The sequence below is a fragment of the Macrobrachium rosenbergii genome, chromosome 27 (genome assembly GCF_040412425.1).
Source record: "Macrobrachium rosenbergii isolate ZJJX-2024 chromosome 27, ASM4041242v1, whole genome shotgun sequence".
Lineage (NCBI taxonomy): Eukaryota > Metazoa > Arthropoda > Malacostraca > Decapoda > Palaemonidae > Macrobrachium > Macrobrachium rosenbergii.
The window spans coordinates 41,593,354-41,617,672 of record NC_089767.1 but is presented as its reverse complement, the minus strand read 5'-3'; the positions used below and the strand labels follow the sequence as shown (position 1 = coordinate 41,617,672).

Genomic DNA, 24,319 nt, shown 5'->3' with positions numbered 1-24,319 from the left:
TCTGATACGACTGGAGAAATAATGAACAAGTATGATTAAGAAACAAAGGTGTCAGTTTGGCTGCAATTAAAGAGACCGACGAAATAACTGGAAAAACTTCAGAACAGTCCTGTAGATCTAGTGTTTGTCCTTCTGACAAAGACAGCATTCACTCCACTTTGCCATTTTGATTCTACATTCGTGATTTTTAAGACTAAGCTGTCATAAACGCAGGGTTCATCTCCTTAATGCTTTTTAATTTATTAATTTGTTAAATTATTTTTTTCTTTTTCAGTAAGTTAGATATCTTCTTTATGTATTTTCCTTACCTCCTCTTACTTCTTTCTAATGAACAATATAGTCTTTGGAAGCTTGAACTTCAAGTCAGTGGGTCCTGTGGGTTTGTTCCATATGTATAGGGTTCATCTAATGAATAATAATAATAATAATAATAATAATAATAATAATAATAATAATTATAATAATCATACTGTGATGTATTTGACACAGGTTCATGTTGGCTGATTGTATTTTAATATCTATTAAAATAAAAAAGTACACGACATAGTCTTTTGATAAGTATGCTAATCCCAATATCAGGGGTTTGCATCTTTATTATTAGCCATTGTTACCCGCTATTTTCATAATCTTGGTCGCACTGTAAGCATTACTTGAGGTTCGTTGCAGCGTGCCTTCGGCCCCGAGCTGCAACCCCTTTCATTCCTCTTACTCTACCTGTGTTTATATATTCTCTTTCTATTCTTACTTTCCACCCTCTCCTTACAATTGTTCCAAAATTATGTTCAGCGCCAAAGCCTTCTCAGGGCCCAGCGCTCGTCCTTTATCCCAAGTTTTATAGTCCAGTAACATAATCTTTATCTTACGTCTGCGAATGTTCCCACTTTCAGCTTGCCTGTGCTTTTACGTAAAGAAGAATCTCTTTCTAGAAATTAAAATTACTGTCACCGAGAATTTAAACCCGCTATTCTCACCTTCAGAACCGATAACGTTGCGAACAGGAAATTAATCACATTTATTTTAAATTATTTGCAGAGGCAAATTCTCAGCCTTCCTAACTGTATGATGTCCCACTTTCTTTGGCACCCCTCATCCTGATCACATATATTTTACTAATATTATCACTTAATACCTTGGTCCAGCTTCCAAAGGACTTTCTTTTTTTTTTTAGGAGCCATGGCCTTAGATGCCCCAGTGCTTGGCATGTATGCCTAAAATCTATAAATCAATCAATCAGTCAACCTTGGTCAGGATTTTAATAGTCAGCTTTTCTTGGGAAGGACAAGAAAAGGAAAAAATGTACAGTATGCCACAATGTAGACTGTATTTCAGTCTAAATGAGAAAAGAATTAATACTTATAGGCTAAAGATTCTTTTTTTTTCATTTGCATATACCTCTAATGACTAATAATTTTGTTATGAAGGCATTTAATTCTTTATATTCCTAGAAAAATCCTTTTTTTTTATTTCAGCTGGAAATATGTTCTGATCGAGACTGAAATATTATATTTTTAACATTTTCATTTAGAACTTTCATAAATACACTAGTAAGTATGTAAGATAGAAGTCAGAGCAAAATTAAGACGCAGAATAAAAAGATTAGGAATAATTAACTTTAGGACAGTACGTAGAAAACTGAAACAAAACCCATAACGCTAATGGTCCAGTCTCTGATAAACGTCACGAGCTGAAGAAAAAGCTGCTACAGTATAAAAATTCGTATAATAGTCTGTAGATCGAGTTTGCCTTATTTTTCTAAGAGAATTTAGGAGCATCGTCTGATTCCCTGTCCCTACGAGAAAGGAAGGCCCATTGCGATTTCGTACGTGTGTTCACTACCTTCAAAACTATTTTTTTATTAGATTTTTTTTATTATTAGCCATTGTATATTTACTATCCGAAATAACTAGTCATTATTCAGCGGTTGTAATATGTATGATAGCTATAAGAGCTCATTCCTTTGAACTATCGAATGATATTACAACTGAAGATATTTTATCTTTAGCCAATTATGTGGTAGAAATGTGTTGGATGTAACATGCTAAGCCCCAGCTACGAAACTTTCGGACTGCATACTCTACTGACAAAGCAACTGACTAATGAGTTCATTATAAAACCCCAAATAAAATAATAAAAGTGCTTCTTTAATTTCAAGTAAGATTCTGTTGACTGATTCGGCACTCGGGAGAGTGGTAAGATCGCGTGATTTCAGGACGTCTGTTTGAAGTCGTGTTAGTAGGAGATTTCAACGTTAATTTCAAAAGATAACTTTTACCGTTGCATCTTAAAATATACTGGAATTTAATCACACAGTCACGGAGCCAGTAGATCTGTCTGAGAATTAATTTTACAGGTTGCATATCAAGGTTGAGCAATCCTCACCCCATTCCTCTTTTAAGGCTCTACTGTGGTATACCCTTATCAACCAGTTCAGACTCTGTCTTTTTTCGTCAAAACCATTCCAGACACCTTCGTGTCCTGATAATTCTTTCACTCTCCTCTTTTACCTGTTCTGTCATGTTCCTGTATAATGTAGTATCTTGCTTTTAATCTCATCAGATCACAGTACCTACCATTTTCAGATTTTTTCCATCTTTCCTACTATATAACCGATGGGGTGGGGTGAAAGTGCAAGCAAGGCATTACTCAAGGTTCTTTGCAGCGTCCCTTCGGCCTCTAGCTGTAACCCGTCATTCATTTTACTGTACCTCCTTTCATACTCTCTTTTGTTTCACAGTGCAACTGCGAGGTTTTCTCTTTCTACACCTTTCAAACCTTTTTACATTCAATTTTCCTTCAGGGCTGAGTGACCTCATAGGTCCCAGCGCTTGTCCTTTGGCCTAAATCTTACATTCCAATTCTTACCTGCTATATATGCTCCTAAAGTTTTATTTGTGATATTTTTATTATTTAAAAATACGAATTGCTGAAATTTATCGGAAAGACACTTTCAGTACGAGAGTCAGGTTTAAGGAAATCTAAACAAGCTGTCGATTCTTTTTAACATTCTTGTCGTTTTGAACTACCTGCCTGATTGATTTTCCTTGATTAATATCGTGGGTTTGTCAGGTTATTCTTGTCTGGTGATTACTGTTAGCTTCATTTAATTTTATTCTTTTATGCCACATTTCTAGACTTCATCCAGAATATTTCCAGTGCCTCTTTTTTATGACAAACATCACTGTGGTTTCTGTGTCCAGAATGGCATGGATTTTATAACATTGAAGTAATGCAGAGGCTGGACAGTTTGACATGTGACTTTAGAGTGAATGACAAAAAAAGTAAAATACAGAATATACTAAGTTATATAAATTCCCAGACACTGTTGTGCTACTTTTTCGACCAGTACCGTATCCTTTGTGTTTATTTATTTAACCTGTTGAAAAAAAGTCTCATCATTGTGTGGTTTCATTTAGGTCCTCGGGACCAATTATTCCCTCTCGTTTTGGAGTTGTGGAATACTTATTCAGTTGTATTTTGTCATATTCCTCTCATTGCATTTGCTTGCTGTTGTGAACATGTCCTGTGTTCTTTGAGGGTCTCGCCACAAACGTCAACCCCCCTCACTTTAAGGCTTTGGGATCTGCAGGTGACCTTATTCTTCTTTCAACCCTGAGATGAGAGGATTATAGACTATAAACTTCCCTTGGAGATTAAATTACTCCTCCTCTTTTGAAGAAAATAATCGACTAATAGAAACGATCCCGGACAAAATGTTGCCGATGCAGATGAGTATCGTGTGTGTGTGTGTGTGTGCATTGGTATTAACAGATCCACTATAAAATCCTATGTGAAAGATAAAAAATACGATGAAAAAGCGAACTTTTCCTATCATGTGAACTTTTTCAAACTAAAATTGAATGCACAGGAAGTGCAGATGCTTAGGCAGCCTATGGTGTCAAGTTAGCGTCCATGACGACTATTTTGTGGATGAAAAGATATAACAAGTTTAATTAGAAAAAGCTTTCATTCGGAGCTATACGGAAAACAGATATGGAAAACAGCAAAAAAACATTTACTTGCATTTCTCAAAATTCAGACCTGTACATCAATAGATACGTGTTCACATATATAAGTACATATGTGTACCGATATAATTAATTACATGCCAGCGCACATATACATGTATGTCAGAGTACATACAAGTACAGATGTGGGGAATCTCCTTGAAGTTACCCTAAGGACATCTGTGTCATGATGGCTGCTGTCGATGTTGTTTTTCCCAGACATCTGGGACACTTGTGATAATTGAATGAAGAGAGGCGGCAGTACTCAATACGGCTGGATAGTTCTCCTTGTCATCTCGCGTAATTAAACGTTCGTGTCTTACTCCTTTATATTCCGTTTTTGCCATTAATTAAGGTGACATGTACGGATATTCGGGAGTTCTGTGGACTAAACTGGTACTCTCTATTCTTATTTCACATTTTATTTACGTTATTTAGGTCTGCCCTCTTCTTATCGTTCTCCCGAAACTTGCATTCAGACATAAAATAAAGACGACTTCTCATTTGGAAGGAATGAAATGAAAAACACACGAGACATTTTGAAAACTTCTTTTATTCCCATCGAGAAAAACCAGTAGTTTCAAACTGACAGGAGTGCTTAGTGGGCCAATATGTGGATCTATACTTTATGCCAATACTCAAAGTGAAGATGATAATTGAAGTCAAACTTGACACTTGTCACGGGTCATGCAAATGTGATAAGTGTCTTGAAACTTGATTTTAAAGAATGTGATGGATAGGAGTTCGCTTATTTGCACAAATTTGTTTTTATAGTAGAAAAAAAAAGGGTTCCTGAAAACTATCCTGGATTGCATGACCATATACCGTTAACAGCTGCAAACATCTTGGTGGCGCAGTTGGTATTCTTCTATGTTGTGGTTGCTGTGGAAAGAAAAAATATATAGCCACGTAAGATATATATAATATAATATATATACGTATATACATACATGACAGAAAGGAGTTCCAAGCGCTTTCGTGTCATATGTGTGTGTGTGTGTATTATAAACTCCCATGGTGTAATTACCTAGGAAAGTGGATATTGATTCCCTAACTCGACACTTAGCATACATTTATGAAAAGGTTAAAAGGGAAATTGACATTTCGCTTAAATGTTAAGTACGGACGGCGTCTGCGCAAGTGTTCGCTTCTAAACAAGAATGTCATGGTCTGTCCTTACAGCGCAGAAGTAATACTCATAGTAATTGTAACAGAAATATAATAACTGTAACAAATATATAGTACGGAAAACCGTACGAATTGTACGGTACATAATGATCGTACTGTGTGTTCCTGCGCTAACTACTTATGTCACGAAAGACGGTTAGAATTGATGAAAAATACTCACCATCATCACCAGGGGTTGTGCCAACAGTCGTAATACCTGTTGGAATGAGAAAGCGAATAATTATGTGTTTTTTTCCTTAACTTGAACTAACACTGATAGCAAACAAAATTAAACTGACTTGTAAGCTATTACTGTTGCATTTATCTAAACTAAATCGTTCGTTTTCCATGGCTGCGTTCCCGCGCGTTTGTCTACTTGCTCTCTCTCGTTTTACTGACTGGCAGAAGCATTTGTTAATTACCCAGTGATACCGATCTTTTCATTCATTAAAATCGAGTTCAGCCCATAGCAAGACGTTTAAAGTAAAAAGAAATAAAATTCTTATTTCTGGTCACCTTGCCGTTTTAGAAATCCTTCAACAGAATTAGCAGACTTTAGGCTTTAATGGCGACGTGAAAACAGTGAAATCTTTTCTCTAATTTAATCTTTTCTCTAATTACTGGCTTAGACGAAAGCAACAACCATAAGGCTGACAGTTAGAAGTTAAATACCACTAATGTATTCCAGTTCTATCTGGGTACTCTAAGGAAACCCCTGACACTGAATTCTGCATAAGCTCTGACTCGTTCAATTTGACTTTAGTGTTGCTTTTAAAGTTGTTTACCATAAGGCTCTTAAGGTTATTGTTTAGGTATAAGCATGGATGGGTTGGTGTTCTGAGTTCTCGGTTATATTTAGTCTTTCATAGTTAGGTTACTAGGTAACCATGGCATTTGAGAGTAGTATAGTGGCGTGTACAGATCTAAAGTAGCTGAGATCTAATGTCACTGGTCTCGTTTTCGTTTTCAAAAGTGGAAATATATATATATATATATATATATATATATATATATATATATATATATATATATATATATATATATATGTATATATATATATAAATATATGTATGTATTAAAAGTATGTATGTTTATATATATATTATATATATATATATATATATATATATATATATATATATATATATATATATATATATATACGTATTTGTTTTCTAATTTTGGGCATGTCCGGGTTTCAGAGTGCTAAGAAAATAAGTAAATATCCACTAGTAATGAAGTGCATTATCTAATTCCGCGGACGCACTGAAAATTCCTAATCCTAACTATTTAAAGAAGGTCGCAAAATATTTTTTCCGAAAATGAAAGGTACCCACCGTCACCACCAGCTGTTGTAGTGTCGCCCGGTTCTTCTGTGGCACCTGTTAGGAGGAACAGAAAAAGATGTCAAACCGCTTCCTCATCTTAAGCCTGACAGATCTTTTAGAGCTCAGGAATTTAAAAAAAACCGCCTGTCAAATCACTGGCTTGAGACGAAGAGGTGAAGTAACCATCAAATACTACTTTCTTAAGCCTGACAGACCTTTTAGAGCGCAGGAATTTAAAAAACCGCTTGTCAGATCACTCTGGCTTGAGACAAAGAAGTGAAGTAACCATCAGATATTATTTTCTTAAGCCTGACAGATCTTTTAGAGCGCAGGATTTAAAAGAAAAATCCACTTGTCAAATCACTCTGGCTTGAGGCAAAGAAGTGAAGTAACTATCAAATATTATTTTCATAAGCCTGACAGATCTTTTAGAGCGCATGATTGAAAAAAAACCGCTTGTCAGATCACTCTGGCTTGGGACAAAGAAGTGAAGTAACCATCAAATACTATTTTCTTAAGCCTGACAGATCTTTTAGAGCTCAGGAATTAAAAAAAAACCGCTTGTCAGATCACTTTGGCTTTAGACAAAGAAGTGAAGTAACCATCAAATACTGTTTTCTTAAGCCTGACAGATCTTTTAGAGCGCAGGATTTAAAAGAAAAACCCACTTGTCAAATCACTCTGGCTTGAAACAAAGAAGTGAAGTAACCATCAGATATTATTTTCATAAGCCTGACAGACCTTTTAGAGCGCAGGAATTTAAAAAACCGCTTATCAAATCACGCAGGCTTGACACAAAGAAGTGAAGTAACCATCAAATATTATTTTAAGCAAGCTGTTTACAGACTTGCCGAGGAGAAGTACACCGATAACCCGAAGATCCAAGTACAAGAAATACACTCAGCCTTATCATCACAGCTGGTTATTTCCTTAAGAGTGTCGAGGACGTGTTGTGTAGATGGTAATTAGTTGAGACTGATTAGAAGTTCCGTCACAAAACCGAAGTGTATTTGATGGAAGTAATCAGCACACAGTCTTCGAGAGTCTTGAGTCTTGATCGCGGTGTAGGGTAGAAATTTATTTATACTGTCTGTTTAATACTTTAATGTTTAATTTTTTTTTAAATATTTTTGTCTAATTTTTTCATTTAATATTTTTGTCTTTTTTTATTTAATATTTGTATGTCTAATTTTTTATGGATAATATTTAATATTTTTATGTCTAATTTTTAAAAATATTTTTGTCTAATTTTTTTTAATTTAATGTTTGTATGTCTAATTTTTTTTTTTTTTTGTGGATAAATTGATACAAGAAGTCTGGGGAAAGAAACGGAGATGCAAATGCCACTGTTTGGAATAAGAATCGGGGTTGTGAGGTTTTCTGATGACGGCGAAGGAAAGCTGCAGAGTTTACTGAAAGAATTTGAAAATACGCTTTCTTCAACTTGCGTATTTTACCACTCTAAACCCATAACCTCACTGCCAAACCATTCACTACTATATCTTTCTTATGTGCCTTTGTCAACGGACATTCCCTATCATTCTTGAAGTATCTTCATACTATGCCCCATTCTGTTCTAAATCTGTAATGTCAGCGTATTTTATTAACCCCTTAATAACACTGTTAGCCCCACATCCTAAACCCTTCTTTCATTGTTGAACAGATCATTTTTTTATCATTACACACAACAAATTTTTACCCCATGTGTTGTAGCGACTTTTCCCTTGTTCTGTGATGCTCAAAGATTCAATGTTTTTATACTGAGAGCAAAACTAGCGCTGGGAAAAAATGTAGAGATGTCTGTGTTAGATGCCAGAGAATAACAACATTTTTGATAAATAATTATGTTAAACAAAACTGGGTATGTGACGTCCTTGCATAAGTGAACCTCACTCCGGGAAATATCCGTTAAAATCTTGAGAACTTACAGCTTGGTTTTATCTCTCCTGTTAGCACCCAACCCACGGTCTCTGTGCAGATGTATTCGGGACATCCGAAGTATTCCTTGACTCCGACTGGAATAAAAGTCACCCACGTTGCTTCCCGTGCAGGGCCAGTCATGGTAGGAACTCCACATCCAACTGGAATTAAAAGATAAAGATATATATATATATATATAATTTCCACAACATCAGTCCCTTCATGAACCTACACAAATTGTTCACCAGCAAAGCATCAGACCTCTGAAACTACACTGGCCCATTCACATGCATCTTGCAAGTACTTTTTCGCTTACTGAATATCAAGCCTCTTCCTTTCCCGTACCTCTTTCATACCAGTCTGTCCAAGCATTTCAAGGCCTTCCTCTCTTTCTTTCTCCCATCACCTCTTGAATTGTAAGCTCTTTTCGCCAGCCCACCGTCATCTATCACCTGACCTAACTATCTCGGAATACTCAGATTCATTGTTTCACTTAACCTTTTTACCATTTCTTTGCATCCCCACATTTCTCTCTCACGTAGGTTAAGCAAATAATTCTTCTCAACAACTTCAACCTGTTTTTGTTTCATCACCATCCAACACTCGCACTTCACTTGTACAAGGGAGAGTCGGCTAAACACTCCCACCTTGGCTAACAGGAAATTCAAGTCTCTTCCTAGCCTTCTGCACACACCCCGCTGCCTTCCTTGCTACACCTAACCTGTGATTCAGCATTCTCTCATCCTATCAACATCCTCTATATTCGCGGCCAGTTTTTTATGAGATCTCCCACTTCCATTCATCCACCATACATCTTTCTTGTTTCCTTATTCTTGTTCACATTACTGTACTTTTAGCTTTCTCGTCTTGCAAACGCTTTCCAACTCCTTTACGCTACGGAATAAATGAGATGACAAACCGAAGCAAAACCGAGATTGCCAAAGGAACCCTTGAACTTACTCGTAACCAATCCATTCCCGGTGCATAAGAAGGATATTTCGTAGTCTGCTAATCCAGGAGTGCTTATTACGAAGTCGAATCTATCCCCGACTCCGTGTGTAATCCCATTGTACAAACACCCTGAGTAAGAGAAAGAGAGAAGAGAAGTAGATTAGCTGAGTCATCATTGCAACACCACTCGTATCAGATGGAGTCGTGGTGCAATTAAATTTTTTCGGACGATAGACGTCGTAGATTAACAGTTAACAATCAGAGGTAAATAATTAGGCTTTGAAGCCGTGGGATGAAGTGTGTATTATCAGTGTTATCCACAGTGGGATCGCCGGTTCGTAGAGTATCAAAGCTTTGCGATGATTAGAAAGATATCATTAACAGCTCTGATACCTTCCTTTCGTTCTCATTAAGGCTACAGAAAATACGAGGCCAGGGAATTGTGTGGCTATGACTTCGGAAATAAGAATCACTTTCTCTTCTGAAGCCTCACTTCTGGCACCCGTTTTCTATGCTCAGTGGGAGACTCTTACCGAGTCAGTGGTGTTAATCTGTCGTCTCCTCATAGGATAGGTTTCACCTGTGAGACATTACCGTTTAAAATAAAAACTGAACTACCTGTACATCTCGCCTCCCTTCACGCAAAGGGGAGATTGTTGTATTTACCACACTTCTTCGTTAGTTCAGGCTAATCTAAGTCCTTTTTTTTATTTAGTTGGCAACAATGTTGTAGGACGGAAGAGCCACTGAAACTTTTCATGCAGATGGCTCTACACCTGGATTGTGGAGGCAAGAAGATAGAATTAAAGTTCATAATTCCCAAACAGTCACGAGCGTAGCAGCCGATCTCGTGAACAATCAGGCAGTCGTCATAGGTTTCCCTTGCAAATTGGAACGGGATTAGGTTACCGCTTTTTGTTTCTTATCAGGTAATGATTAGTTTACAGGAAAAGAGAGAGGGCTGACGTTTCATTTCTTATATTTCGTTTCGTTATGGCGTTCAGCTTCACTATCATATTTTGTGAGGAACACAAACGTTGCAGATGCAAAAAGAAAATAGGTGAAAGTATCAGTGTACCTTGTTTCCCGTAAAGTCTCACCCCACCTTGTTTCCCGTAAAGTCTCACCCCACCTTGTTTCCCGTAAAGTCTCAACCCACCTTGTTTCCCGTAAAGTCTCACCCCACCTTGTTTCCCGTAAAGTCTCAACCCACCTTGTTTCCCGTAAAGTCTCAACCCACCTTGTTGTTTCCTTGTTTGTAAAGTCACCCCAGTTCTTTCAACCCACCTTGTGTCACGTAAAATCTCAACCCACCTTGTTTCCCGTAAAGTCTCACCCCACCTTGTTTCCCGTAAAGTCTCACCCCACCTTGTTTCGCACCTTGTTTCCCATAAAGTCTCAACCCACCTTGTTTCCCATAAAGTCTCAACCCACTTTGTTTCCGTAAAGTCTCAACCCACCTTGTTTCCGTAGAAGTCTCACCCACCCGTAAAGTCTCAACCCACCTTGTTTCCCCTAAAGTCTCAAGCCACCTTGTCCCGTAAAGTCTCACCCCACCTTCTTTGTTTCACCTTGTTTCCCGTAAAGTCTCAACCCACCTTGTTTCCCATAAAGTCTCAACCCACCTTGTCTCTCAACCCACCTGTTTAAAGTAAAGTCTTAACCCACCTTGTTTCCCGTAAAGTCTCAACCCACCTTGTTTCCCGTAAAGTCTCAACCCACCTTGTTTCCCGTAAAGTAAAGTCTCAACCCACCTTGTTTCCCGTAAAGTCTCAACCCACCCTGTTTCCCGTAAAGTAAAGTCTCAACCCACCTTGTTTCCCGTAAAGTAAAGTCTCAACCCACCTTTTTTCTCGTAAAGTCTCAACCCACCTTGTTTCCCGTAAAGTAAAGTCTCAACCCACCTTGTTTCCCGTAAAGTAAAGTCTCAACCCACCTTGTTTCCTGTAAAGTAAAGTGTCAACTCACCTTGCTTCCCGTAAGTTAGGCTGAAGCAGAGCAAAAACACAGGTAAACAACGAAAGTGATTTTGAGCCATGTGGATGGGTTCTTGAACGTCCTCTCTGTGCTAGGTATCTGTCGACTGAGGGATAACTAGGCAGTCAACTGCTTTTGACAGCTGTCAGTGTGTTGTTTCGTTTTATAGCGGCACAACTGATGTTAACCGCTTATATTATCGACAGTCTGAAACGGAGTAAAGGTCAGACGTTGTCCGGTTTCGAAGAGTTAAGTCGCGGGGCTAATGTGGGTCTTGTCCAGAGATTTTTCGTCATAGTGTTCCCTTTGCTGAAGGACCGTCATTGCATGATGAATTTCGAGTCATTTTCCTCGTCAAAATATCCTTCATAGGACCTCTTTTGAAAGCTAGTCAGTGATGACGTTTCAGTCTACTACTGACGGCGTCACACTCAGTAAAATGAGTCAGGGCCATAAAACTGACACCTGTTGACAAAATACATTTTGACTCAACTTCCAAGAATACCGACTACATATACTGATGCACACAGGAAGGCGAAAATATTCTCTTCGCTGAATAGGTATAAATTAAAAAAGAAATTAGTAAACAAATTTTATGCTAATAAATAATAGATTAACTGGTAAATATCTCCTGACTTTGTTTAAATGAAGATATGTTCTCAAGGAGTATAAACATAAACATATATGGTAATAGAAGACTCAGTACTCCATAAAGTTATACAGCCTCTTGTTGTTCCAGAGAGAGAGAGAGAGAGAGAGAGAGAGAGAGAGAGAGAGAGAGAGAGAGAGAATGTCTTTAAAATCAGCAGCCCGAAATGGAATGAAGTATCAATATATATATATATATATATATATATATATATATATATATATATATATATATATATATATATATATATATATATATATATATATATATATATATATATATATATATATATATATAATGTCTAATATCAATTCACATTGCATTAAATAACTTACACGCAAGGGGTATTATAATTGGAAATTGCATCTGCCCGACCAGGATCCGAACCTGGGCTTCTGATTTTGAACCATCTGTCTACCAAATACCCAGATTCGATTACTGGCCGAGGCAGATGAAGTTATCAATTAAATAAATACCCTTGGGTGTAAGTCATCCAGAAGGAGAGTGAGTATAAGAAAGTCGCTGCATATATATATATATATATATATATATATATATATATATATATATATATATATATATATATATTATATATATATATATTATTAATAAAACAAAACCTTATTTGGGAGAAAAACTATCACGAGAGTTCACAGCTGAATTCATCACTGGAATTGCCATTGTCCGAATTAGGGGAAACCACGTCAGCATATCAGAAAGACAACTTTTGGTCTTATGATTCGTGGTTAATTATGGCGTCGACCCTGAGTCATAGAATGCTGATTAGATGACGTCAGAGAATGATTCACAGAAAATTACGTGGTTTATTTGAAAATGCCAAAAAGCCAAATTCAACCCTGGAAATCATTATACCAATTTCATCGCGTATATATCAGAAAACTAATACACCAAGAGAGCTTATTTAAGCCATAAAGTTTAAAAAAATATATATCTTTATTCTGATGACTTAACTCAGTTCCAAAAGGTCATTTGAGCTTTCGATCGAAATGTCAAACCTGTGAAATGAATTGGGAAAATATTAATTTCATATAACTTCTCCCGATTTTTATCTTTGATAACATATGGTTATAAATGTCGTCAGATGTGTGTGTGTGTGTTCCTTACGCTTATACAAACTTTATATGAGCCAAACCCATGACCTTCATAGCTTAAAAAAGCAACGTCTTTATGCTCATGATAACTGGTGGCGTAGAGTTTACAATTTCCATGAACTCCAGAAGGGATTCGCCCCAGATTCTTGTTAGAACATAGAACTTAGGCCAGAGGCCAAGCCCTGGGACCTATGAGAGTCATTCAGCGCCGAAAGGGGAATTGAGAGTAAAGAGGGTTTTAAAGGTGTAAGAGGAAGAAAACCTTCCCAGTTGCACTGTGAATCAATTGTTAGGAGCGGGTGGAAAGTAAGATGGAAGACAGGGAATATAAACGGATAAGTGGCAACCTCCTGAAGGTGGCATGACAAACGCTGCTTAGAGAGACGGGTGGTGATCATGCCCATTTGAGTGTGAAGGCATCCTTCAGCTGGGCTTTTAAACATATCAACAGTGCCCCATGTCTTAAAGGTGTCAGTATGGCGGCAGAATGCGAAAATATGCCCGTGGTGACAATGGCTTTATACAGCCATGACCAGGATTTACCAATCCCATCGGTATATCTAGATAATTTCATATTGATATTAAAACTTAAAATCATTTTTGCTGCCCCCATGTTTATTTGATTTAGACCTGCTTATTATCATGCGCGACAGATGTTAGACTAATAGACTTGAAAAGCTGTATTTCGAAGTGTAACAAAGTTCTGGACGTGATTACAGTTCTTTGTTAGCAGTGAGGCCCTTGTCACCACCAAATCTCACTTTGCCAAGAAATGGCTCTGATTCTTTACCATAGCATTTTTATTTATGTATTTTTTTTTCGACACGCCCCTCTTCTGTTTATTGTTAATCATGAAAGGTACACCACATGACAACTTCCTATGGTTGTTGGTTATGATTATGATGATGACGATTAAGCTGGCCTTATTTATGCCAGTGCGAGTTCCTACTGCTAGACCAGCCGGTAATAAGTAGCCAAAAACAGTCCGGTAATACATTAATTATTCATAATACACAAGCATGTTCTTTATAACCTAACAGTATTATATCTGTAACATAAATTGTTGCCATGAGATCTCGTGTTTTCAGATTATTGAAAATAAATGTATGTGGTATATTGCGTATCACAGAAATTTTTCTAAAGGGAATAAAGTTTTGTATATGCAATGATGATTTAATTTTCGAGCTTTCAAAATAAATGTCACAAATAACGCGAAAGCACATTGTAGATGGCGTTCCTCGTCTTTCAAGGACATCAAAACGTGTTAGGTGTAAGGTATGGCTTTGATCCCGGTAAGCCTCGTAGGGGGTTAGTGCCGTCAGTACACCTCACGCGGTGCACTGTATGCACTACTGAAGTTCTTAGCAGTGTCCCTTCGGCCCCCTAGCTACAACCCTTTTTATTCCTTTTATTGTACCTATGTTCATAGTCTCTTTCTTCCATCTTACTTTTCACCTTCTCCTAACAATTGTTTCATAGTGCAATCGCAAGGTTTACCTCCTGTTGCACATTTAAACCCCTTCGACTATCAGTTTCTGCTTCAGCGCTGAATGACCTCATAGATCCCAGCGCCTGGCCCTGGGCCAAAACTCTGTATTCCATGATCCTTGTAACGTGTCAGCAGTCTCGAAGGTCTTAGGGGTAAATGTAAAGGAGACGGCCGCACAGAGATATCACTTATTAATATAATTTACTGGCTAAACCGTATCAAAAAGGGTGTATATAAAGCAGTACAGGTGAGATACTTTGAGAAAATCACCGAGATAATGAGAATGTTGCTGTCGTTTCTATTGCGTTCATCCTCGAGGGATGGGTACTAAACATGGCGGAAGGGGGGCCCATTGAAAACTGGGATTTTTAGGGTGCGGGGGTGGGGGAAGTTGGAATGAAAAGTGAGTTGAGATGCATAGAAAGGAATGATGGAAGCCGTAAGATAAGCAGAAGGAAAAATGATCGGTTTTTGTCCATAGGCTAATCAGGATCAACCATAAACATAGAGAGCAAAGATGCCACAAGGCTAATTACAGGGATGTATCTTAACCTTACCTTCCGTAACCTAACCTTAGGGCAGTATGTGCTACCTGGACCCAACATCCAACCGCCCTGCTTGGCTGACCGAGAAGGCCATAAATAAATCATAAAAGTGAAATACAGAAACTCGTCCCAACTTAATATTGCACATCATGTCTAAACAGGCGAGGCTTTACTCTGTCTCTTCCCACAGCATATTTATTACTTGATGTTTGGGAACTGTAAGTGACTCATTTGTTTTCTTAGTCCTGATCTTTGTACTTTACTCTGTTTGCCATACAGTCTGTTTTGTGGTCGATGAGCAAAATATTGTTTTAACCTTGCTTTTACAAATAAGATTGATAAAGTTCATCATTGCCATCAGCAGTTCTTAGACATAAGGTAGCCATTGTTAAACCGAATACAGTACTGTATATTGGGTGAAGAAAAGTGGGAAGAGTGGGAAACATCTGGGAACTTCACCGGGAGAAGTTGTTAAGGTTATATTGGCGGAAAAGTTGTTAACTTCAGTGTTTTAGTTCTGTAACTATTATGTATCGGGAAAACAAAAAGGGTTCAGCAAGTGCACACACATAATGCATGCGTCCCAAGTGGCTAACACTTCTCATACAGTTTTCAAGAGGGAACAGAATATTTTAAAAAGACCAGCACTACGCTTGGACTTTCAGTCATACCCACATTTTTATCAGGAAATCCTTAGCTTGCCTTGTTACTCCCCGTGTGAAAAAGAACAAAATAACCATCAACGATATGAATAGTACTGGTTTTAGGTGGTTCGGTCCCGGTGCTTTATTTATTTTCATTTTCTCCCGTTAGTTTTTCACCTGTCCCCTTACAGTCGTGTCTCCCACGGGCTTAACTTCCATCAAGGTTAGAGTGAATAGTGTCCATGTCCTGTTACAGTAGACTGTGGAAGAACATATCTTATTCATTCAGTTGCAGGCAGCATCGGCCAGCCAGTATGTGAGGAAAATGAAGTGAACATAATGGAAATGAATGTAGACGAAAGTCAGATAAATTCCTTAACTTTGGAAGGCAGTTAAACTTTGACATCCATGTGAAACAAATATTCAAAATTCACAAGTCTGTGAAGTGGATGACACAGATGCTACGTAAAGAAACTTGACCATCTCCTGACATTAATTAACAGTCTGTTATATATGTAGTGTAGTTATCAGCTTCACTAACAACTGAATATCACAGTAGGGACAACAAATAAAACTCTCATCTTATTGTTTATTTGCCCTGCACTTAAAAAATAGTCTTAAATTTATAAGTAAGAATAAAGAATACAGTCTTAAATTTATAAGTAAGAATAAGAAACACAATCTTACATTTACAAGTAAGAATAAAATCAGTCTTAAATTTATAAGTAAGAATAGAAAATACTGTCTTAAATTTATAAGTAAGAATAAAAAAACACAATCTTAAATTTATAAGTAAGAATAAAAAACAGTCTTAAATTTATAAGTAAGAATAGAAAATACAGTCTTAAATTTATAAGTAAGAATAAAAAAACACAATCTTAAATTTATAAGTAAGAATAAAAAACAGTCTTAAATTTATAAGTAAGAATAAAAAAGTCTTAAATTTATAAGTAAGAATAAAAAACACAGTCTTAAATTTATAAGTAAGAATAGAAAATAGTCTTAAATTTATAAGTAAGAATAAAAAAACACAATCTTAAATTTATAAGTAAGAATAAAAAACAGTCTTAAATTTATAAGTAAGAATAAAAAACACAGTCTTAAATTTATAAGTAAGAATAGAAAATAAGAATAGAAAATACAGTCTTAAATTTATAAGTAAGAATAAAAAACACAATCTTAAATTTATAAGTAAGAATAAAAAACACAGTCTTAAATTTATAAGTAAGAATAAAAAAACAGTCTTAAATTTATAAGTAAGAATAAAAAACAGTCTTAAATTTATAAGTAAAAATAATGATAAGTTGGAGTAACAAACAAAATGACACGAAAACAGATAATGAGCACAGTTTGCTTGGCTTTAGTCCAACTTCATAAATCAATCAACAGTGTGAAAAACGAAATCACCATAATTATAAATCGTCACAACTTAATCACCTGTATCTAGTCTTCAATTCTTATAGTAATGCAATGGAATGTTTGTCTCCAACACCTTTGGCAAATGTGAGAAGCAAATCAAAAGTGAAAAATTAATCAGCCTATCCTTGAAATGTGATGCGGAACATGAAATGGCAGTTTACATCCCTAATAAAATCATGAATGATAAAATAACCCTTTATCCTGGCAATAGCTACTTAACTATCTGTAATATATTCACTGCCTATGATTTACATAATCTCACATGTCCATTACCTTACCTCTGTCAATACTATTAACATATTGATTCAGTACGCTCAACCTACTTATGGGATGCAAACTGCCAAACTAGTATCAGATTTGGTCTACATATAGAACAATAAATGAATGTTGCTTTTAAGAATAGAGATCAGATTAAGCTAGTGTAAATGTTGAAAAAACATTTTATCATCATTCATGAAAACAGTAATGGAATGATATTGATAAAGCATCCAAAGGTGCTATTTGTGTAGCCATGTTGATTTTTCTTGGGGTCTAAGCGATGTCAGGCAGGGCAGCCGATCGAGGCTACGGCCTACCCCACCGCCAAATCAAAGTCCTTCAAAAGAAGGCATCGTGCTTACCCCATATAATAATAATGGGAAAAATGCACGTTAAAGACGAAGAAGAAGAAGATTGATTTTTCTTAATAACTGTAAGTAATGACCAGCAATGAAAGAGATTAAACTCACTGTTGTAGTGAGACTTTTTTTTTTTTCAAGAAGAATACCACACTGAAATAATTCTTTCCTGTCATGGAATTGGTCAACGTTGTTTGGCCTCTTAAGTATCTGATGAATACCCCTTTAAGTAGATCAACTTTTTTATGCCTATGCAAAGTTTCGACAAACACTATTTTCATCACATCCCTACAGTAACTTTGCAGAGTTGCAAATAAGAGTAGATTTGTTTATTACGAACAAACCATCTGCTTACACAATCCAGTCGTAATGATTACCACTGCATAGATGTCTGAGTGTACATGTTTATATTTGTATAATACATCTAACACTAGGCTACCTGGAAATGCTAACGGAACCTGACTTGCCTCTGGAAGTAGATAGAATCCAAAGCATTTATAATTATTCATATTGCCTTTCTATAATATGTGTATAAAACAAAGCAAGAAAAAAAAAATATGGCACTGGCAAGCAAAATGTGTCACTCAGGAACTGTGTCCTAGCTATCTGAGTTTAACCTATTTATGATTAAGTGGCTGCTATAATCAAGCACAAGACAACCAAAGGGATTGTGTTATATGTAACAGTATGAAGTTTAACAAGAAAATGAAAACACCGAGACTAGATTACTAAAGGTGCTGAACGGTAGTGCATACTTAAGTACGGTGGTTACTGTTCGCCAGACTCCCCTGTTATTTACATTTTCTTTGGGTCCCATTTTCTATGTGCAGTGCAGTACATAATATTATAGTACACTGTGATATCATCGGCTAATCACACTTACCGTAAAGTGCATGGATTATAATTTTCCCTTGAATGATACATGAAAAATCAACAATTATGCAGTATGACTATAACACACACATTAAAACTTGAATTATTGTAAACAGGCATTTCGCTTTCTACCCTGTACAACTTTCCGTGTGGTTTCTAAGAAGGTGACTTGAACACAAAATTGGACATTCCGTGTACTTGCTTTAAGGCTGTCTTGCCCCGTTTCTTCAACATGTGCTTTCAACTAGGCTACGTTAATTGTTACTTCAACCAAGTAATACATCCATCCAAATTCTAACCATTGCATCATCAATGTTATCTTCCATCTACTCTGTACTGATAAATAATCTGCCAAATTCTTTTCTTGGCTCAGCTCAGATAATTTTTAGAGCTATTCTTGTTCCAAGGCTTCTACTTACACGTACTCATTCGCTGAAGCTCTTTTGGGGGAGCGTGTGCAAGATGACGTAGGAAGGTATCCTGTCCCCTGGTCTGGATCGGATGGTGTGCTTTCAATATGCATCTGAAGATCATCGTTCATTTTTCCTGTCCGACGTACACCGTCCTGAGTAATAATATTGATTAATATAGTGTACAAGTAGTGAAAATCTGTACTAACAATGGCCCTAGTAACGATGCCTAGGTTTGACTGCACTTCATCAAGTGCTTACCTGTCGCTGAGGAAGCAAAATGCAATGTAAAGGGATCACTAGTATATCACGTATCTCCATGAATACCAACCGCTGAAAGCACTTTTTTTTACCCACCTACTTTTATTTACATAACCCTTTTAGGTGGAGGCAATTATTAAGTTATGGTACTGCCTTTTATTCCATTGTCATAAATTTCCTTTAAAACTTTTCACATTTTGCTTTGAAGTCTGTAATGAGAACTGAAACAGACACGAATAAATAGAGAAACGTCTATCTGAGTCCTTCCTAGTGATAGAGCACTGAATGAAAAAAAAGCAAACTTTGATGCTGGTTGTAACTTTCAGGTTGTGATTAGGACAGAGTTCCAGAAAGCTAAGCAGTTCGTAAAGTTAGACAGTTCTTGATACAGATTTCAATAGAATGCGACAGAATTTATGGTCCATATTAGAGAAATTTCAACATACCTCACATTTCGACTCTCCATCTTTCATGATGTGCGTGATGTCAGGTGATGCCAGCAACTCCAAGTAATCTGTCTCGTGTTTGAAACGTTCCTTATTCATGTTCAGGTACTCTTCATTCTTGATGTTGTAGTGCTGTGGAAAAATTTGTTTACTATTAGCAGTGTTGTGGAAGATTTCATTAGTCTCTACATTACTATATTTGATAATAACAAAAATATTGATTGGTATCAAATGTTTTAGAAGTTAGTGCGTCATTAATCAGGTATACTTTCTAACATGCGTATTTGTCAACTGTGGTGTAAATAAATAACAGACATATCCATGTATAAATCCATTTGAGATTTCATGTTTATGTACAAAGCCTGTATAAAGAAAAAACTTTTGCACAGGCAAAAAATTGTTAAGTGTTTTGAGCATCTCTGTCCAGTACGTGACTGCATAGAAGTGGTGGGAAGGCACATGAATACCTTCAGTTCATTCCTGGGTTTTAGGTCACATGTGTTTTAAATCACTAATTCGGTACTGTATTCTTTTGTGCGAATGAAGCAAATTTTGCCGTACTTATTTGCTATTCTTTTGTGTAACTGACACAAATTTCACAGATTTCATCAAAATTTCTGTGCCTGGAAAATAATAACATGGGTCCTATCTGGGATTAGTGTTCATAGTTGAAGCTTAAAGTGGGAGCTGTGTTGGTAGCATCAACCACTTGAAAACGTTTTTGAATTATCCGCGACTCTGGTGCTAGCAATGGGTACAAAATGAAATCAGATTGGGTTGATGGGACAGTGGTACTTGTGGGAGGCTTCAAAATTGTTGACAGCTTTTATGCTGACGTGTGAAACAAATTTCAGAGTATAAGAGATTTTGCCAATGCTCATTGTTGACAGTGTAGGTAAAGATAAATTTGTCATCAGCCGAAGTATCAAAATCAGTATTTTTAGAAAACAAATCAAAGCATGGCATGAAGGCATCTTGGAGAAGGATACAGAGTTTCAGTCCTCACCTGAGTTGTTTCAGGCATTAGCATCTTGCTGAGTATGTCGGCCAAATGTCTAAAGGAAGGCCGATCTTGAGGGACACTCTCCCAGCACTGGCACATAATTTTATGTCTGTCAAAAAAAAAAAAAAAGTTTTCGTAATCAGTGGAATGTTGAAGGAGAGATTATTAGTTTTAACAGTACACACATCATTTGAACTTGTGCTTACAGATCAGTGTTTGCGTATACAGGTTTCTGCATTCGGTATCCGTCCTGTAGACTCGGTAAGAATGTGCGGTCAATTTTGACCCCTGGATATGGTGTAGACCCCAAACTGAAGAGTTCCCATAGAGTCACGCCAAAAGACCAGATGTCGCTCTGGACAGAGAATATATTGTCACGGATGGCCTCAATCGACATCCACTTCACTGGCATGAGACCCTATGAGAAGAAATATTGCAGGACTGGATGAATATACCATTTTTAGTATCTTAAAACTGTGAATTGTCTCTCTCAGTAATAAAGATGGGATTTTAGATTTGACAGCATATTGTTTGTCTTGAAAATGCTGAAAGGTACTATTAGCTAGAGTAGATACAACTTTTGAAATCGGACACCTTGTTGTAAGGAACTGTAACAGGTGGAAGGGGGTGAGATAGTTAGACTCTTATCAGCAGATCTAAGATTATTAGCACACTGACGGACTGTTGAGTAATGCATGAGTATACCTTAGTTTTACCAGACCACTGAGCTGATTAACAGATCTCCTAGGGCTGGCCCGAAGGATTAGACTTATTTTACGTGGCTAAGAACCAACTGGTTACTTAGCAACGGGACCTACAGCTTATTGTGGATTAATCAATAGTTCAGTCATCAATAGACTTCTGAACAAAAGTCGTCTAATGGGTAGATCACTGTTCAAGTGATCAGATCAGTGCTCAGTAGGACTGATTAGAAGTTTAATCATTAATGATCCATAAATGACTGATTAGTATATCACATGAGTATTAGACCACTGATCAATATATCACATGAATATAGGTCACTCATCAGTAAATCACAGGAGTAGTAGATTGCCAGTTTTTAAATCGCTTTTGCATAGACTACTAATCATTAGGCTACTGATAAATACATCACTTGTCAGTTATCGTAAAACTTACACCGCTTTGTTTAAGGTATATGTCATCCTTATAGATGTCTCTTGAGAGGCCAAAGTCGCTGATCTTCACAACATTGGCCTCAGCCAGAAGCAGGTTTCTTGCTGCTAAATCTCCGTGTAGCACCTAACAGAGTGAATAAAGGGTCAACATTGGTTTATCAGAAGTTAGAAGGTATATGAATGCATAATTAAAAAGTGATGATGTATACAGAATAGAAATTATCTACAGTATCATACTACATATGACATAACTAGTATTAAAGAAAACTTGTGTCATCAGCTGCATATTTAGATGTGGCTGATGCAGTGTCATGAATATTACAATAAGGTCTACCCAAGGCCATTTTATCTGCGATGGAGATAAAGAAAGGCAATAGAAGTGAGTTAAAACCCTCCATAAGGTGAAACGTGCTCCTTACAGGCCATGATGGAACCCTTGAAGCAGTTTTTGTCCTTGGGATCCATAAGCCTACCCACTTGCACCTCTGGATAGTACAGAAAATGACCAAGGCAATAATCCTTAACTAAGACATCAGCTGGTGCTAATACTGAAGACTTCGGTTAATCTCTCCCTATAATCTCCATCACGTCACTTGTCTGTAGTTTATCCCAAATGCTGAAGAGTGAAAGTCTACCCATCCAGCAACATGGGGTGCTACCAGACAAGTTGACAAGACGGCTTAAAATAAGAAACAACCTTGGGAAAAGGAAATGATGGAAAAAGGATAACAACTACGCTTGACCCTACCTTCCTGTGGGTCAAGTAGTCCATGCCCTCGGCCACTTGCCAAGACCAACAGATAAGGTCAACGGTCGTGAAAGGTGACGTAACTCCAGGAATTGTGCTCTTGTCATACACGAAATAGTTTTTCCGGGAACCGAACACTTTTAACGACTGCTGCTTCTTGTGTTGGTCTCCTGATCCTGTTACGAGTGATTTTTATATTTAGTTAAGAGACTAAATGAGCATGGTTGCCTGAATCAAGTTTGGGCACTGCTAGAAATTATTAATAGATTAACTATCCTAAGCAGTAACAACACTCCTGTATAATTCAAGCAAGTTAAATGGTTCAGGAGAAGTAGAAAATTGCAGAGAACTCTTCAGTACTGATCAAACTGGTTACAGCTGGAGTAAACAGTATTGGATTGTGGTATCGAGTGTTCATGCCCTAATACATATGTGCAGAAAATGTATTTGTTAAAAAATACTGGTATTATAGGAGTATAGCTAACAGCTGAAAAGCAGTTGCAGTCTATCTGTCATGTGCACGCATGCATGGGCACGTGTATAAACCTGGAAATAGGAAAGCAGTTCCCAGTAAATAAGAATGTTCTTCACTGCTATGTAACCCAGTTGATTACCTTCTTCAAGTGCTTCTGTGCTCGCCACCGCTGGATTCTGTACCATCTTCATCTTGCTGGGCCGGGAATCCCCAGTCTGAAAGATCCTGGGAGGATTCGCTTGGCATTCTCCATCCCTCATATCATCATTGGGGGTTTTTCTGCCAAAACAATTGTGCTAAGGTGATGATTACTGATATAGTTTTAACCACTGATATCAGAGAAGTGATCAAAGATGTTCTCAGAATCAGTTAATAAAAGATCTTGGTTATTTTTGTAATCAACACGTGTAAAAACATCAAGTGTGAATATTATGAAAATAAAATTATTGAAAAAATAACATTTATTTAGATTATTAAATTACTCAAGAGATATGAACTCTTGATAATACTTGATAAAACCAGAAAGAAAAATACTAAAATTGTACTGTACATTGAATTCATGTCGGAAGAAAATTCTCTAAGCTGATATTGCTTTGTTATTGTAACTAGAGAAGGCATATCTTTTGAGTTCATATGTTGATGTATAATTGCTTTTCCATTACTTAGAGAAAACAGTTTACCTTCATATTTAAATTTATATGTTAACATCAGGATGGGCTCTGTAATGTTTATAATTCAAGGTTTTAAAACAATAAAAAACTGCACGTCATAAAATGTAGCCCTGAGCAAAGTGTTATATTCAGAGTGGAAGACTAAATAGAGAGTCACTGAGTAAGGATCGATGGAGTTGTTACTGGAAAGAACTAAGGGAGTTCATGAAGATTTTTTAGAATTACCATGGTTCTTGGTTCTTCTGACCTTATCAACTGGAAGAGATGTACTGTATTGGTCTACCAAGAAAGCTGATAGTTCTGACAGTTAAGACTGCATTCTGAAGTATGAGCAGCCTCTCAAAGTATCCACAAGGACAAAAGTGGAAGGTATGGCCTGTATCAAAGCTTTAAAAGATAAGATTTTTGAAGTGAAAATCATCTCCCTTGCTTTGGCTAAAGGTAGAGCTAATCGGCAAAGAGGTACCTAGCAGG

The 24,319-nt window shown here is 36.9% G+C and overlaps 2 protein-coding genes across 4 annotated transcripts in view; both read right to left on the bottom strand.

Moving 5' to 3' along the window:
* Positions 1 to 4,538: 4,538 nt before the first annotated feature.
* LOC136853711 (uncharacterized) lies at positions 4,539 to 11,510 on the bottom strand. Its single transcript, XM_067129681.1, has 6 exons — positions 11,339 to 11,510; positions 9,380 to 9,499; positions 8,428 to 8,580; positions 6,509 to 6,553; positions 5,353 to 5,388; positions 4,539 to 4,886 (listed from the first exon to the last, which is right to left on the bottom strand). Exons 1-6 carry the CDS (start codon positions 11,406 to 11,408, stop codon positions 4,873 to 4,875), a joined length of 438 nt encoding a protein of 145 aa, XP_066985782.1. The 5' UTR covers positions 11,409 to 11,510; the 3' UTR covers positions 4,539 to 4,872.
* A 6,246-nt stretch (positions 11,511 to 17,756) lies between these two features.
* LOC136853712 (vascular endothelial growth factor receptor kdr-like) overlaps positions 17,757 to 24,319 on the bottom strand; it is an 80,527-nt gene continuing 73,964 nt past the window's right edge. For 2 of the 3 annotated variants that reach the window (XM_067129683.1, XM_067129684.1), the window contains 7 exons: positions 23,314 to 23,453; positions 22,700 to 22,875; positions 21,953 to 22,075; positions 21,022 to 21,233; positions 20,819 to 20,924; positions 19,813 to 19,944; positions 17,757 to 19,260 (listed from right to left, as the gene is read on the bottom strand). In XM_067129683.1, the coding sequence (XP_066985784.1) occupies positions 19,111 to 19,260; positions 19,813 to 19,944; positions 20,819 to 20,924; positions 21,022 to 21,233; positions 21,953 to 22,075; positions 22,700 to 22,875; positions 23,314 to 23,453 (1,039 nt within the window). In that variant the 3' untranslated portion in view covers positions 17,757 to 19,110. The remainder of the gene's footprint in view (positions 19,261 to 19,812; positions 19,945 to 20,818; positions 20,925 to 21,021; positions 21,234 to 21,952; positions 22,076 to 22,699; positions 22,876 to 23,313; positions 23,454 to 24,319) is intronic. The other variant, XR_010857539.1, reaches the window with a different exon arrangement.

What these genes read in the sequence shown, in the direction of transcription:
- LOC136853711 (XM_067129681.1), bottom strand. Translation starts at nt 11,408, where the DNA reads ATGGCTCAAAATCACTTTCGTTGTTTACCTGTGTTTTTGCTCTGCTTC. An exon ending in CGGGAATGGATTGGTTACGA is followed by an intron (nt 8,581 to 9,379) that starts GTAAGTTCAAGG and finishes TTTTAATTCCAG; the next exon opens with TTGGATGTGGAGTTCCTACC. An exon ending in AGGAGAGATAAAACCAAGCT is followed by an intron (nt 6,554 to 8,427) that starts GTAAGTTCTCAA and finishes TCCTCCTAACAG; the next exon opens with GTGCCACAGAAGAACCGGGC.